We start from the raw sequence: 18,258 nt of genomic DNA on the forward strand, positions 1-18,258 counted from the left end.
GAAAACAATTATCACCTCTAACTCAGGTCTATGAAAAAAGGTAGAATAAAATTCCATAATTTGAGAAAAATTAGCTCAAAGAATGAAAAACCTCACTTTAATAAGTAAATCTCCATGCTGCTTTTTTTTTTTTTTTTTTTGGTCATTACCCATTCAATTATATATATATATCACAAATATTTTATCATAGGCATCCACACGTGGCCCAAGATAGCTTGGTCACAAGCCAGTTCTATATTGGGAGCTGATGGGATCTTTTAAGATGTGGGGACTAATTAGAGAAGTTATGCAATATGAAGGGGATACTGGGACTACTGACCCTTGTTTCTCTCATCTTGCTTCCTGACTATTGGGCATTTAAAAAGGCCTCCTCTGCCAAACACTTCCATTATGATGTACTAGACCTCCACATGTCCAAATCAACAAGGTTAAAAACCATGGACTAAACCTCTAAAAACATGAGCCCAAATAAACTTTTCCTCCTTTTAAGTTAATTTACCACAGGTATTTGTTATAGCAATGGAACGCTAACTAACAATTCCAAATATACTCCTCTTTTAAATATTTGTCCCTTTATTGCTACTGAAATTTAAAGGAAAGTATTTATTAATGCTTTCCTGTTTACTAGAAGTTTTCCATAGATGTTCTTCACCAGGTCATAGAATTTCCTTTCCCTTCTGTTTGTAATGGTGTTTGTGTCATAAAAGATTGAATTCTAGTAAGTTAATTTTTAGCATCTTTTAGGGGTGTGGATTTTTAAATTTTACTTATATCCTAATAATATTGGTAACAATAATGGTAAAAGTATTTAGCATGCACAAAGCCCTGGGTTCAATCCCTAGCATCAAAACCAAAAACATGGACTTCCGGTTAAGATGGCAGCTTAGGTACCATGCCAAAGCAGCCTGGGGGAAAAAAGACCAAAAAACTCAGGAAAATACACACTTTTACTAAAAAGTGAGGTGTATAGGAAATTGAAGGGGCAGCGGAGAAGTAGAAGAGATCCAGAGCATCCAGAGCCTGCACAGGCCAGCAAAAGCGGCCTGGCAGCTCTGCCAACCGCAGCGGTGGTGGGGCGCACCAGAAAGCTGCCAGGATCTGCTCCAGCCGCAGGAAAAGCCAGGTGCAGGAGCTTCCACTCACACCGGAGCTCTCCGCAACTCAGGAAACATGAAAGGAGAGCAGCAGTGAGCAACAGAGGAGCAGACCAGGAGGTAGAAGAACACGTGGAACAGCGAGAGAACCAGAGCAGCTGCGGCTCCCTCCCCTCCCCCACAGGCTGAGCCCAGCTCCAGCAAACAGAGCAGCAGCCTGGGACCCAGCCACGCCAACTTGAGCTGACAGCTGGACCCAAGAAGGAACAGAGTCCGGGAGCAACATCAGCGGTTCCAGCACCGGTAACAGCGGCCACAGCAGCAGCAGACCCAGGGGCGGCAGCAGCAGCAGACACAGCAGCAGCAGACTCAGGAGCCGCAACAACAGCAAACCCAGCAGCAGCAGCTTCAGGAGCAGCAGTGGCTCCAGAAGTGGCAGCAACAGCAGAGGCAGCAGCAGTTTCAGCTGCTGACAGACCCAACAGAGGCAGCTTTCACAGCAGCAGTTCCAGCAGTGGGGGTGCTGATCTGAAGGGCCACAGTTGCTAGGCCTGGTTTGCCCCGCAGGAAAAGCCAGTGCCCAGCTCCAGAAATCAGAACAGCAGCCCGACAACCCAGGCAGCAACTTGACTGAGACCAAACTCATCCAAGGTAACTGGGTTTGTACCAGGGAAGGGTCTCACTTGGTCAAACTGACTTGGATCCCTCAAGAGACCAGAAATCTTAACCTCTATGTTGATAGAGGATCTGGTTGTTATAATAACTACTCTGGCATATACACTTGGGGCTGTTTTTGACTGAATAGGTACAGTGTTTAGTAAACTTTTAGAATCTACCGGTGTTTTATTCCGCTCAGCCTACCTGAATACCCCCATAGCAGGGAAACTCAACCCCTAGGAGCACCTTTGTAGATACTCTCAGAGTCTTAAGAGCCACATCTAACACCTTAAGCTCCTACCCTGAAAATATATAACATCAAATCAATCGACACAGCTAAGAATACACAGCTAGCTAGAAAATCCAAGCATTAACTTAATCCAAGATGCAAAAATATATACATTATAACACAAGAAAACCTAAAAAGCAAGACGATATAAATCCACCTAAAAGTATTAATGCATCAGAAATGAAATCCAGTGAGAACGAGTCAGAAGAAATGCCTGAAAAAGATTTCAAAAGAATGATTGTAAATATGTTCAAAGAAGTCAGAGAACAAATCAAAGGAGTCAAAGAGGAACTTAAAGAGGAAATCAAAGTAATCAAAGAAGATGCAGGACACCAATTTCATGAAGTAAAGAAGGCAATGCAAGACATAAATAAGGAAACAGAAATAATAAAGAAAAACCAGTCAGAATTACTAGCAATGAAGAGCACAGTTAATGAAATAAAAAACTCTGTAGAAAATCTCACCAGTAGAATGGATGAAGGAGAGGACAGAATATCTAAGCTAGAAGACCAGGTGGCAGATCTAATACAGGCCAACAAAGAGAATGACAAACTTATAGAAAAGTATGAGTGGGAATTCCAAGATATTCGGGACACTATGAAAAGATCAAATATTAGGATCCAGGGCATAGTAGAAGGAGAAGAATTCCACTCCAAAGGCATAGTAGGTGTCTTCAACAAAATCATAGAAGAATATTTCCCCCAAATTGGGAAAGAGGTGCCAATACAGCTACAGGAAGCCTTTAGAACCCCAGCCAGACAAAACCTGGAAAGAAACTCTCCTTGCCATACTATAATCAAACTTCCAAACACACACATCAAAGAAAAAATATTGAAAGCAGTTAGAGAGAAAAATCAAGTTACCTACAAAAGTAAGCCCATCAGGATTATAGCAGATTATTCAACACAAACTTTTAAAGCCAGAAGGGCTTGGAGTGATGTAGTCCAAGTTCTGAAAGATAACAACTGTCAACCAAGGTTACTTTATCCTGCAAAGTTATCCATTCAAATAGACGGAGAAATAAGGACATTCCATGACAAAAGCAGGTTAAAGGAGTATTTGAAGACAAAACCAGCTCTACAGAAAATACTTGATAGAATCCTCCATGCTGAAGAAAAGGAAAAGCACACATATAAGGAACCTAGAAAAAACAAGCAATACTCAAATACTAGTTAACACAAGAGAGCACAGACAGAACCAGAACCACCAAAAAAAAAAAAAAAAAAAAAAAAAGGCAAACATAAATACACACCTTTCAATAATATCTCTTAATATCAACGGCCTCAATGCCCCAACGAAAAGACATAGGTTTGCAGACTGGGTGAAAAGCAGGATCCTACAATTTGTTGTCTCCAAGAAACTCACCTTTCTACAAAGGATAGACATTATCTTAGGGTGAAAGGTTGGAAGATGGTGTTTCAAGCAAATGGGCCTAGAAACAAGCAGGGGTTGCTATCCTAATATCTGACAAGGTAGACTTTAGTCCAACATTAGTCAAGAAAGATAAGGAAGGTCACTTTATATTGATTAAGGGCACACTCCAACAGGAGGACATTACAATCCTAAACATATATGCACCTAACATGGGGGCTCCTAAATTCATCAAACAAACACTATTAGACCTAAGGTCACAGATAACACCAAACACAGTGGTGGTGGGTGACTTTAACACCCCACTCTCATCAATTGACAGGTCATCCCGGGAAAAAATAAACAGAGAGGCATCTGGACTAAATGAGGTCATAGAAGGAATGGACCTAACAGATATATAAAGGACATTTCATCCAAAGGCTGCAGAATGTACATTCTTTTCAGCAGCACATGGAACATTCTCTAAAATAGACCATGTATTAGGACACAAAGCCAATATTAACAAATTCAGGAAAATTGAAATAATTCCTTGCATTCTATCTGACCACAATGGAATTAAACTACAAATTAGTAGCAAGAAAGGCTATAGAGCATACACAAAATCATGGAAACTAAACAATACACTAATAAATGATGAGTGGGTCAATGAAGAAATCAAGAAGGAAATCAAAAATTCATAGAGTCAAACGATAATGAGAACACAACATATCAAAATCTCTGGGACACAATGAAGGCAGTTCTAAGAGGTAAATTTATAGCCTTAAGTGCCTATATTAAGAAATTAGAAAGGTCACAAGTAAATGACCTAATGCTTTACCTTAAAGCCTTGGAAAAAGAAAAACAAGGCAAACCAAAAATCAGTAGGCGGGAAGAAATAATAAAGATTAGGGCAGAAATTAATGAAATAGATACAAAAAAAAAAAAAAACAATCCAAAGAATTAATGAAACAAATAGTTCTTTGAAAGGATAAACAAGTTTGATAAATGCTTAGCAAATCTGACCAAAAGAAAGAGAGAAGAGACACAAATTAATAAAATCAGAGATGAACAAGGTAACATCACAACAGATTCCAGAGAAATTCAAAAAATCATAGGGACATACTATAAAAGCATATACTCCACGAAGTATGAAAATCTGAAAGAAATGATTGATTCCCTTGATTTATATGACCTACCTAAATTAAATCAAAATGAGATTAATCACTTAAATAGACCTATAACAAAGATGGAGATCCGAACAGTTATCAATAATCTCCCAACTAAAAAAAGCCCAAGCCCAGATGGATTCACTGCTGAATTTTACCAGACCTTTAGGGAAGAGCTAACACCATTGCTTCTTAAGCTTTTCCAGGAAATGGAAAAAGAAGGAATTCTACCAAACTCCTTCTATGAGGCCAGCATCACCCTGATACCAAAACCAGGCAAAGATAGAACAAAAAAAGAAAATTACAGACCAATCTCCCTCATGAACATAGATGCAAAAATTCTCAACAAAACATTGGCAAACAGAATACAAGAGTATATAAAAAAGATCATTCACTCTGACCAAGTAGGCTTTATCCCAGAGATACAGGGATGGTTCAACATACGCAAATCTATAAATGTAATACATTACATAAATGGGTTAAAGGACAAAAATCACATGATCATCTCATTGGACGCAGAGAAAGCATTTGACAAAATCCAACATCCCTTCATGATAAAAGTCCTACAGAGACTGGGAATAGAAGGAACATATCTCAATATAATAAAAGCTATTTATGACAAGCCTACAGCCAACATATTACTACATGGAGAAAAAGTGGAAGCTTTTCCACTAAAATCAGGAACAAGACAAGGGTGTCCACTGTCCCCACTTTTATTTAATATAGTTTTGGAAGTCTTAGTCATAGCAATAAGGCAAGACACACACATAAAAGGGATACAAATTGGCAACGAAGAGATAAAGTTATCTTTATTTGCAGATGACATGATTCTATACATTAAGGACCCTAAAAACTCTACTAGCAAACTGTTAGAGCTGATCAAAACCTACAACCATGTATCAGGATACAAATTAAATACATAGAAATCAATTGCCTTCATATATGCTAACAACAAACACACAGGATTAAATTCAAGAATCACTCCCATTTACAAATGCATCCAAAAAAAAAAAGTACCTTTGAATAAACCTAACCAAGGAAGTAAAGAATCTCTACAATGAGAACTTTAAAACACTCAAGCGAGAAATTGCAGAAGACACTAGAAAGTGGAGAAACATCCCTTGTTCCTGGATTGGAAGAATCAATATTGTGAAAGTGGCAATCTTACCAAAAGCAATCTATACATTTAATGCAATCCCTATGAAAATTCCAAAGGCATTCTTCATGGAAATAGAAAAAGCAATCCAAAAATTCATTTGGAATCACAAAAAACCTCGAATATCTAAAATAATACTGAGCAACAAAAATAAGGCTGGTGGTATCACCATACCTGATTTTAACCTATACTACAGAGCCATAGTAACAAAAATAGCGTGGTACTGACACAAAAATAGACATGTAGATCAGTGGAACAGAACAGAGGACCCAGATGTAAGTCCAGGTAGCTATAGCCACCTGATATTCGATAAAATTGCCCAAAATACCCATTGGAGAAAAGACAGCCTCTTCAGCAAATGGTGTTGGGAAAACTGGATATATATCTGTAGAAGGATGAAAACAGACTCTTCTCTCTCTCCATGCACAAGAATTAAGTCCAAATGGATTAAAGACCTTAACATCAGACCTGAAACTCTGAAACTGCTAGAGGAAAAAGTAGGGCAAACCCTTCAACATGTTGGTCTTGGAAAGGACATTTTGAATACAACCCCAATTGCTCAAGCAATAAATCCACAGATTAATCACTGGGACCTCATGAAATTACAAAGATTTTGCACTGCAAAGGACACAGTGAAAAAAGCAAAGAGGCAACCTACAGAATGGGAAAAAGTCTTTGCCAGCTATATATCTGATAGAGGATTAATATCTAGGATATACAAAGAACTCAAAAAGTTACATAATAAGGAATCAAACAAGCCAATCAAAAATGGGCTATGGAGCTAAATCGAGCATTCTCAAAGGAAGAAATACGAATGGCATATAAGCATCTAAAAAAATGTTCCACATCACTAGCCATCAGGGAAATGCAGATTAAAATTACATTGAGATACCATCTCACTCCTGTCAGATTGGCTTCCATCATGAAAACAAATGATCATAAATGTTGGCGGGGATGTGGAAAAAGAGGAACCCTTCTACACTGTTGGTGGGAATGCAATCTGGTCCAGTCATTGTGGAAATCAGTTTGTAGGTTCCTAAAACAGCTAAAGATTGATCTACCATATGACCCAGCTATAGTGTTCCTAGGCATATATCCTAACGATTCATCTCATTTCCTTAGAAGTACGTGCTCAACCATGTTTATTGCTGCTCAATTTATAATAGCTGGGAAATGGAACCAGCCTAGATGTCCCTCAACTGAGGAGTGGATAATGAAGATGTGGCACATTTATACAATGGAGTTCTACTCAGCAGTAAAGAAAAATGAAGTTATGAAATTTGCAGAAAAATGGATGGACCTGGAAAGTATTATACTAAGTGAGGTAACCCAGGCCCAGAAGGCCAAGGGCCACATGTTCTCTCTCATATGTGGATCCTAGCTACAGATGACTGGGCTTCTGCATGAGAAGGAAAATACTTAGTAGCAGAGGCCAGTAAGTTAAAAAGGGAACAGAAAGGTAGGGAGGAAGGTACTTAATAGGTTGATATTGTATATATGTAAGTACAATGATTGTGATTGGGAGGTAATATGATGGAGAATGGAATTTCAAAGGGGAAAGTGTGGGGGGTAGGGAGGGAGGGAATTACAATGGGATTTTTTTTATAATCATGGAAAATGCTAATAAAAATTAAAAAAAAACCCCAATAATAAAATTAAACTGGTTGTATGGCCTCTTAGTCTTTAGTCACATACTTATATATTTACTATATATTCCACAGCTAACAATTAGCAAATCTATAATTTTCAATGCTTGTTATATGGTTTTCCTTCTGCTACTGATTAACTCAATTGTGGCTTATTTCAGGTTTTTTATTTTATTTTTATTTTCCAATTATGAGCTCATGTTCCTAGAAGCTTTACAAGTATTCATTCTGTGAGGCCTGTATTCCAACATTCCTCAAGAAAGAGTTTGGACCAGGCATGATGGTACATACCTATAATCCTTGTACTTTGGATCAAGAGTTTGAGACCAGTCTAGGCTACATGAGTCCCTAGCAAAATAAAAAACAAAACACATACACATAGCAAAAAGGGGGGGGGGGAGCGAAGTATTTAGCTCTAAATCCAAATAACCTGAGACTACTTTTCACTAACTTCTTTGCTTGGATGAGGTTTTTCCTCCAGCATCCCTCATATATGTGAACCCAAATCCAAGGGGATTTTTCAAGGAATACTGTTTTACCTTCCCAGTAAACATAGACTGTGACAATCTCCCTGGTATGGTTTAAGTCTGAAGAAATGTCCCTTACAGGTTCGTGTGTTTGAACATTTACTCCCCAGCTTGTGGCTCTATTCTGGCAGGTTGTGGAACCTCTGGGATCTAGCTAGCATAAGTGGGTCAGTCACTTGGGGCAAGCCTTGAAGCACATCTGCTTCTGGTGGCAGTCTAAACTCTGCTTCTTGGTTCAGCCACTGTGTAAGGAGCTCAAGCACATGCTCCAATGCTTATGAACTTTGCCATGCCTTTCCCATTAGAAAGGACTAAAACTGTCAGCCAAAATAAACCTCCCCTTGCTTAAGTTGGTATGATGGGTGTTTTGTCCCAAGGACAAGAGTCACTGACACAACCCCTTCTAATCCCTGTACTAAGAAAGATAGGTTTTCTGCTTTCCTCACTGATACCATTCAGGGAATTTCAGCTTTCCTCAAAGGTACTTGGGTCTTCTGTCATCCCTTTAGATCTTGATCCCTAGACTGTCCAGTACCATACAGTTACCCTGCAAAAGCCAAAGCTTCAGGCATCAGGACCCTATAGATTGCCAGCATAGCAGTTGCTATGCTTACTGCATTGCTTCTCTGGACTCCAGGTTTCTCTTTGAATGCTCTGAGGAGCTCAACAATGGATTTCTGAAATTTTTTCTACTTATCTGCATGTATGGATGGATGCATTCACCATGGCATGTATGGAGCTCAGAGAACAACTTTGAGACAATCAAATAGTCAAGAAAGAAAAAGATCAAAAGTACCTATGTTAAGGCTAAGCGGGCTCAATGGTAGAAAGCTTGCCTGCCATATGCAAGGCCCTATATTCAATCCTCTGCAAAACACACACACACATACACATACACACACACACTCTCCCTCCCTCTCTCTCTCTCTTCTTCTCTCTCCTTTATGTACATATCTAGGATGTGGAGATTGTGATCCTAAGCAAAGTAGCTACTATTAAAACACTTCATACTTCTCTATAAGAGAGAACAAATTAATCTTATTAAACATTTTAAAGAACTATGAGCACTTCTTGATATGAGGTAGAAGGGAGGTCAGCCTACATACAGTACACTGATGAAGTGCACTCCACCCACTTCAAAGAAACAGGGACACACTTTAACATTAAGACCTGGAGATGATGCTCATAAACCTCATAATTCAAAACATCAAAACTAAATGGAATTTAAAAATAGATGTTAAATACATACAAACAGGATAAAAATACTCAATTTTATTGCAATAAATAAATGAGCAGAATTACCTTTCATACTCCTGAAGATAACTAGATCTTAATTGGGTTAACTATTAGTTAATGCCTTTGACTGTTAAGCCTAACCTTAGACAATAACTTGTCTAGTTTATACTATTCTAGCTTTTATGAAGATATGCTCTATTAAGCTAAAAAATTGAGCTCTTTCCCCCCTCTGTATAGGAATCAGGTATGAAGCTATTAAATTATATCTTAAAAAAAATAAATTCCAGGGGGCTGGAGAGATGGCTTAGTAGTTGGGTGCTTGCCTGTGAAGCCTAAGGATCCAGGTTTGATTCCCCAGAACCAAGTAAGCCAGACCCATCTGCACACAGTAGTACATGCGTCTGGAGTTCTTTTACAGTGGCTAGAGGCCCTGGCATACCCATTTTCTCTCTCTTTCTCCCTCAAATAATAATAAAGTAAAATAAATTTTAAAAAATGAATTCCAAACACAAATCAGTACTTTGCAACCTATATTTTTAGTGCTTTTCTCTTTATCTCTCAATTTTTGCTTCTATTAAAGGTTAGACAATAAAACTAGCACTTAGACATAAACTGTCATGATGACATAAAATAATAATGCTAACAGAACTATTTCAAGATGTCTGTCAGATAAAAACTTCCACAAAACAGTAACTAAAAGACTTGGGATTTACTTGTAAAAACAGAAACTGCATTAAACTTTTACTGTGATCCCTTTCTCAAGACAAAAACATCAGAATCTGTTTCACACAGAAATAAAATAGACCAAATTGAAAATGCTTCTGAAGGCAAACAAATACAATGTCTTAATCAGCACAGACTGTACTAAAATCAGCAAGTAAAGTAGTAAGACCTTTAAGTACTTCTAAGCTGTAGTGGAGCTCTTGCCAGCTGCCATTCTCCTAAATTCACCAGACTGTGGATGTTCCTCCTGACAAGTGTCATTACACTGACTTTCCAGGCTCCCAAAGTTTAGCCTCTCAAATGTTCTTGCTTTTACATACTCTCAGGTATGCAAAGTGAGCAAACTGCATTTTTTTTTTTTTTTTTTTTGAGGTAGGGTCTCACTCTGGCTCAAGCTAACCTGGAATGTAGTCTCAGGGTGGCCTTGAACTCTTGGTGATCCTCCTACCTCTGCCTCCCAAGTGCTGGGATTAAAGGCGTGCGCCACCACGCCCGGAGCAAACTGCATTTTAAAACTGTTATTTAATTGCACAAATAATTCCATAAGGTTATCCCAAATTACAGTAAATTTTTCTACAGACATATAATATTGGAAAAGTCGATCTCAGAAACAAAATGTGTTTGGTTACAAGAGTTTTTTTGTTTTTCTGTAAAAGACACCAATGATCTTAAATGTCATAAAGGAAGACAACCTTGATGAAACATTAATACTTATATTTCAATACATGGACTGTTAGTGAGCTATGTATCTGTGGTGGTTTGAATGTCCCCCATAGGCTCATATGTTTTAATACTTACTTGGTGGCACTGTTTGGAAAGTTTGTGGAGCCTTTAGGAGGTGAAACCTTGGAGGAGGTATGCCACTGGGGACAGGCCTAGGAGTGTTATAGTTTGGCCCCACGTGGTGCTTCTGTGCTTTCTACTTCCTCTCTGCTGATATGAAGACATGATGCCAGTAGCTGTTTGCTCCTGTTATGTTTTCCCTATCATGATGGGCACTTCCTCTGAACTGCAAGCCTAACTGAACCCTTTTCTTCCATAAGCTGCTTGTGGTCAGTTATTTTGTCCCAGAAATGAGAAAGTAACTGCCATACTATGATACTAAAAATACATTAGATGAAATACTGTTATGTTAAAGTAGAGCATAGACTATAAAATCCCAACAGTATGTTCAACTGCCTGCCTCCCCCCAACACAGTATTTCCACCTGAAATTATTTACCCCTTGGCCAATTTAGTAGCTTGGGCAAAAAAAGGAGGGAGGGAGGGAAGGAGGGAGATAAAGAGAAGGGAAGGGAAGGAGGGAGGGAGGGAAGGAAAGAAAAGAAAAAGAGAGAAGAGAGATAAATGATTCAAGGAACCTCACCATCCCAGGACATATACAGCAAACAGGAGAGATAAGACCTAGTCTCATCAAACAGTAGTCAGATGTGGGAGTAAAGACAGTATAGAGTGAAAGCTAGGAAGGAGCACTTGGTAAATAACTTTTAAAAATTGGTGTGCTACCCAGAAGACATAGATTGTTACTAGAAAATTTTCAGTGCCAGGGATGGGATACATTATTGGCCTAGGAGGTCTCTGATGTCCCCCAAACATTACAGGCCATTGCCAAGGCTCTTGGTTTCCCACCAGGAATAGATGGTAAGACTGTATTGCTGAAGACTCCACATACTTGGGCTGAAAGACCACTGAGAAATCCTGCTGGAGCTGAATTGAGCTGCAAACCTTTTCCATGTAGACCAGCTGACTGAAAGCTGGAAAAAGCTATGCTGCATGAAGTTCCATGAGAGAGAGAGAGAGAGAGGGAGAGAGAGAGAGAAATCACCACTGGAGATAAACAATAGTAGACACTGCAAGCCTTAAATTTGGCCAACGAGTCAATGGGTGCAATAGTGGCATGTCTCTTATGGGAGAAACCAACTGCTGTCTAATTGGAGTTGCAAATAAGAAAGTCTGTGTGGGGGATTACCATGGTTTATTGTCTATAATTATGGAAGTTGTCAGTTTAAAAAAAAAAGGGGGGGAGGGAGGGAATTAACATGGGATTTTTTTTAATAATCATGGAAAATGCTAATAAAAATTTAAAAATAAAAAAAAATTGGTGTGCTAACAAGTAACTGGGTAGTTATTATATACTGGGTGCTCAGCATAGGCTTTTCTGAGGCAGTGCACTGAGGAAATAGGAAAACAAGGAGCTTGCAGAAAAGCCTCTGCTGAGGCCTTGAGGACTCTGCCCATCAAGCCTCTATCACATGATAGCTTTCACTCCACACCTCCTTCAAGCACCTGCTCTTGGGTCACACCCAACCACTCCTTTGCTGACCAAATATGTCATGTTTTCTCTTGCTTCTGTGTCTCCACATCTGCTATTTCCTCTGTCAAGTGGCCAGGCTTACAAGATCCAGGCCAAAGTTCTGTGAAGGCAGAAGTTTTACACACAGCTTGGTCAGCTGGCATACTGCAAGGACTCATCTTAATACTTTATTTATGTCATCATGCAGTTCTATTTCTATATGCCAAGTGTATCCATTTGACTATAAATCCCTGGGAGACATTTTTGCATTTGTAGTACAGACTATAGTGGCTGGTTTAAAATAGGAGGTGCTTAATAACCATCAGACAAATGAGTAAGCCAACCACATCACACACTTTTCATCCTAACTGTAGCTATTCATGTCTAATCTTTTACAGGTAACAATTATGTCTTTTTCAATTTTCTGTCACTGAGTGAGTCTAACACTGGGCTTAGTGCATACACTTATACCATAAATGGTTGTCAGATTACTGAAGTGATTTTAATATGTAAGGCACTTTGTAATTTTCAAAGCCACTTCATAAAAGACAATAACCAGGAACACTCTAGATCTGTGTCTACTTTAATAGTGGAAGAAGTACCTACTTAAGTTTATGTCTCAGGTTTCCACATAAGCAAAGGAAGGAAAAGTTTCTCTATTAGCAACCCCAAACTGAAAGTTGGATATGGCATTACAGTGGAAACCACACACAAGAAAAACAGTAAAATATGATAGCTACACACCTTTAGAAAGATATTGCTTCTGTTTTCTAATATAATGAGCTGATTTCTGTTATGCAAGACAGTTCTACTGAAGTAGCTGCTTACACTATAAACTCCTTGTCCCCATCATGTTTGCAATTTTCACATGCTATGAATAGTTTGTTTTCTCATATACTTTCTCTAGTCTTTCTCTTCACTTCTGTATCCAGTGTATTTACCACAGCCTACAATGCTAGGAGACACGGTATAATTTGCAATATATTGTCTATGAGTTAGAATAGCTAATGAAACAAAACTGAGTGTGCAAAGTAACTAGTGGAAGGTCAAATTCACAGATGGAAGTGAACTATGAATCATGTTTTAGCAGTTATTGCCATTTATTCCTATCAGCTTTACCTAAGAGTGACTTTGCAAAAGCAAAACCTATTTAATTTACTGCTCAAGTCAGTGCAACTTTAAAAATAAAAAGCCTGTAGTGACAGAGATGTATATGACAAGTGTTCAGTAACATATATACACACACACAGAGATTCTTCTAAGCATTCTACAGACAACAGGGCATGTACCACGTGTACACAGGCACCATCCTCAGCTATGAACCAGAGCCTATTGCCTACACTTTGGTTTTCTTCATTCTCCTTCCTGTGAGTCTTTCTAGATCCAATGATATTCCCATAATCTATAAGGAAATAAATTTAAACTTTAAACCAATAAATTTTGCAGAAGAGTAGCTATGACAAAGATTATTTATCTTATATTTATTAGATGAACTTATTTATTTAGGTGCTAGAGATTAGATCCAAAGTCTTATGCCTTGTGCTGAACTACATACTCTGACAAAGGTTTTTATGAACAACAAAAACTCGTTGGAAGGAGAACTGGGAAATATTTCAGTATAAAATTCTTTAGATTTATTTCACCTTACTTATGTCATTAATTTATTGTAAAAATTAATAGTAATTTTAAATAGCAATGCCTTATTATGCCTACAGATTTCGAGATGTCAAAATTAAAACATTTAAGGCTAGAGAGATGGCTGAACAGTTAAGGTACTTGCCTGTGAAGCCTAAGAACCCAGGTTCAATTCCCCAGTACACATGTAAGCCACAAAGGCTGAGCTGGATTCGTTTGGAGTGGCTGGAGGCCCTGCTGCACCCATTCTTTCTCTCTCATAAATAAACAAAATACTGCCGGGCATGGTGGAGCACACCTTTAGTCCCAGCACTTGGGAGGCAGAGGTAGGAGGAACACAGTGAGTTCAAGGGCCCCGAGACTCCATAGTGAATTCCAGGTCAGCCTTGACTAAAGCAAGACCCTACCTCGAAAACCAAAAATAAATAAATAATAATAAAATACTAAAAAATTAAAACATTTAGAAGCATAGGCAAATGTTTCTTCCAGTCCCACTACACAGTAATAATTACCAATATGTAGCTGTATGTCCTCTGTGGTGGTTTGATTCAGGTGCCCCCCATAAACTTAAGTGTTCTGAATGCTAGGTTCCCATCTGATGGAGATTTGGGAATTAACGCCTCCTGGAGGCAGTGCATTGGTCAGGGAGGGCTTATGAGTGTTACAGCCAGTTTCCCCTTGCCAGTGTTTGGCACACTATCCTGTTGCTATTGTCCACCTTCTATTGGCCAGGGAGTGATGGCCACCGTTCATGCCATCGTTTTCCCCTACCATTATGGAGCTTCCCCTCAAGTCTATAAGCCAAAATAAACCCCTTTGTTACCCACAAGCTGCTCTTGGTTGGATGATTTCTGCCAGAAATGCAAACCTGACTGCAACAGTAATGTTGGTACGGAGAAGTGGGATTGCTGCTAGACACCTGATGTGGTTTTGGCCTTTTGGAGCTGATTTTCAAGAGGAATGTGAAGGATTTGAAATATTGGCCTAAGAGACACCTTGCAGTGCTGTAAGTACAGCTCAATGGACTATTCTGGTCAGAGTTGAAAGAACGGAATACAATAAGAACTATGGTGGACCGTGAGCTTTGTCTTATGAAGGTGAGAAAGAGCTTTGCCTGGACTGGGCTAGAAGCAGTTCGTGTGAGAGGCTTGCTGCTATGCCCATGTCCTGAGAATTTGTGTAGGGCTGCATTACATAGAAATGGACTGGTGTGAGCGGAGGGATATGTTACAGAAATGAAATCTTTGGGCTCAAATTTCTGCCTGTTCAGCTACAATTATATGAGAGATTACAACCTGCTGACCTGCACTGGGACAACAGGAGAAATGTAGATTCTTTTGAAGGGGACTGAGTGCTCAAGAAAAGTCCTGTTTTTCAAAGTCTGCTTAATCCCCTGGGATTAACAAACTGATACTGTAATTAGTATTATGGAGTATAAGAAATGCAGAAAAGAGAGGGTCATTGAATTTGCAACACTGTCTTGTGTTTTGGCATCGGCCATGGGCAGCGTGAAGCAGGTTTTCTAGATGCCTGCATGGAGACCTGATGGAGACATGAGGATGGACCATGAACCGTGAGTTGCAGTGGAGATGCTGGGACCATGAAATGGCTGCTAAGGAAAGTTGTAGGCCATGGATGAAGTTTAAGAGGACTCTGAGTAGCCTAGCTGGAGGGGCAGAATTGGAACTCCAGAGACTTGTTGCTGGTTAGACTTATCAGACTTGGAGACCTGACACTGACTGGAGGACTTGGAGCTACAGAGTTTGATGTTTGCCCTGTTTTAATCTTGTACTGGTTGAATACTTCTTTGCTATGCCCAATGCCATCTTTTGCAGTGTGTTCATTCTGTGTCATTATGGGCTTGGGGGGAATTTTTTGGTATTATGGCTCAATTAAAAGACCTTGGACTATGGGAATGTTTGAATATCATTAGGCTTGATAAAAGCAATGGGACTTTTAAAGATGGACTGAATGCATTGCATTTTACTTCATGGATGGTTATCAGTTTATGGGGGCCAGGGCAAAATGTGGTGGTTTGATGCAGGTGTCCCCAATAAACTTAGGTGTTCTGAATGCTAGGTTCCCAGCTGATGGAGAGATTTGGAACTTAATGCCTCCGAGAGGCAGTATATTTATATGCTCAGGCTAATCAGTAATATAGCCAGTGTCCCCTTGCCAGTGTTTAGCACACTCTCCTATTGCTATTGTCCACCTTATGTTAGCCAGGGGGTGATGTCCATCCTCTGCTCATGCCATCATGGAGCTTCCCAAGTCTGTAAGCCAAAATAACCCCACACACACAAGCTGGTCTCAGTCGGTTGATTTCTGTCAGCAATGTGAATGTGACTACAACATCTTCTTCTATAAAATAAAGTTCCTGTACTGCAGGGAAGGCTTCATGACCCTATAAAACATGCCCTTACACAGGATTCTACCTCAGAAGGGTCCTACATTTTATTTCATGATCTGCTGTTACTGTCTTTAAATTTTTTAGAAGATTATTTTTAATACTAGGCCTTATTTTTCACTTCACTTTGGACTCGCAAAGTATATGTCTAGTCCTATTCCTTGACATTCAAACACTATGATTCCATAAAAATGTACCTACAAGTTGCCAGGCACGATGATATTGGAAAAAAAAAAGGTGTGGTGGGGCACATATTTAATCCCAGCACTAGGGAGACAAAGGTTTGAGGATCACAGTGAGTTCAAGGCCAGCCTGGAACTACAAAGTAAGTTACATGTCAGCCTAGAGACACTACATAGAAAAACCAAAAAAACCTGGTGCCCATTAGTTTTAACATAATGAATTTCAAAACTACTTCCTACCTCTATAAAAAACAAGTAGAGGGCTGGAGGTGGCTCAGCAGTTAAAGCCTTTCCCTGCAAAGCCTAATGACTGGGGTTCAATTCCCCAGTACCCACATAAAGTCAGATGCACAAAGTGGTACATGTATCTGCAATTCATTTACAGTTACTAGAGGCCTTGGTATGCCAATTCTCTCTGTCCCCATCTCTCTCTCTGTGCTTTCAAAGTAATTAAATATTTTAAAAGCAATTAGATGTATACTGAAGATGAATCAAATAAATACTAGGGACTAATTTCATTTTTTTTAATGAAAATAAGCTTTATTACATCAAGTAATAAATATATACAAAGATGCAAACAATTTTAGTCACTTTTCTTCCAGATGTTTTGATCAACTTACAATAAACATAGAACTGAAATCTACACTCTTAGTATGAAAATGTTCAGGGTGCATGTTAGGTTTGGTAGATTGCTCTTTCTTCGTATTTATAACTTGTGCATCTTTAAGATGGACTTCAAAGCACTCAGTCATGCAAATGCTTAAGCAAAGCTCTGTTGAGCAGGATCTACAGTGTGGCAGGTGAGCCAGCTAGGAGTGAAGCGCTGTCAGTGTGCACTACCAGTCCTCAGAGTCAGACAAGCTTATGAAAAGGAGCAGACCAATTCAGGTGATGCAAATGTGCTCAAAAGAAGGTTAAAGGGAGACACTGGCTTTAGGACAGTTTGCTGTAAAGTAATGTCACATGCATCTTTAATTCAATGCTAAAAATAATAAAATTTAAAAAAACTTGGGTCATCCTAACGACTTAAAATGCAAATTTTACTGCAAAATCTTTTCCCAATCTTTGAGGGTATAGGTATAGAGCTTAGTGAACCATGGTAGAAAAAACTAAATGGTTACCATTTTGAAAACAAAGTTTTGTCTCAACAGGAGAGATGAACTGTAACCTCCCATCTTGTAGAAAGACAGGACCTTCAGATCTAATGAGACTGGGATCTGGCATTGCGTTCTGTCTCAGCCAAGCCCTCCCGAACCAGCCCTCGGGCATGGATGATGCCTCGTTTGAGCCGCTCCATGGCACTCTTGCTCCCTGCATATGTGGGTCTGATCTCCTTTCCCAGTTCTTCAATGATGGCTAGCAGCTCGGCATATTTGCTCTGAGGCACCTGGCTGTTCCCGGTTCCCTGGGTACAGCCTAACGATGGTGGCCCATAGTCACTCAACAGCTGACGGTACTGAGAGGATGTCGCCATGCTAGTGGAAGGCGAGTGGACACTTCCTGCGGCGTTGAGGGCGGCGGCGGGCACGGGCCGCGAGGGCGGTGGCAGCGAGGACGGGCGGCGGCGCGGCAGGCCCCGCGTCCCCGCGCCGGTCCGAGCGCCCACGCACTTTTTGTTGTTGACGGCTTGGGCCGCACCGGCAAATATGGCCGTCCCTCACCCTGACACCGCCACAGTAGATCACTCATACATCCGGCGGGCGGGCGCGCGGCGCAGGGGCGGCCGCAAACTTTGAGCCAAGCCTGCGAGCTAATTTCATTTTTGAATATAAAAAAATTACTTGGGGTATCATTATAATACAGAGAGAATATCTAAGGGAACTAATGCTAAAAGGAGATTTTAACCAATTAGCAAATAAATAATTCACTTTGCTTTTAGTCACTGCTTTCTCGTAAAT

At 39.7% G+C, this 18,258-nt stretch overlaps 1 protein-coding gene across 1 annotated transcript; it reads right to left on the minus strand.

Annotated features, from left to right (window-relative positions):
• Positions 1-17,454: 17,454 nt before the first annotated feature.
• On the minus strand, positions 17,455-17,865 carry LOC123455080 (cyclin-dependent kinase 2-associated protein 1-like). Its single transcript, XM_045134922.1, has one exon. The coding sequence runs from the start codon at positions 17,832-17,834 to the stop codon at positions 17,562-17,564; it is 273 nt and encodes a 90-aa protein (XP_044990857.1). The 5' UTR covers positions 17,835-17,865; the 3' UTR covers positions 17,455-17,561.
• Between the last annotated feature and the right edge of the window lie 393 nt (positions 17,866-18,258).

The sequence above is a fragment of the Jaculus jaculus genome, chromosome 15 (genome assembly GCF_020740685.1).
Source record: "Jaculus jaculus isolate mJacJac1 chromosome 15, mJacJac1.mat.Y.cur, whole genome shotgun sequence".
In the NCBI taxonomy this organism is placed as follows: Eukaryota; Metazoa; Chordata; class Mammalia; order Rodentia; family Dipodidae; genus Jaculus; species Jaculus jaculus.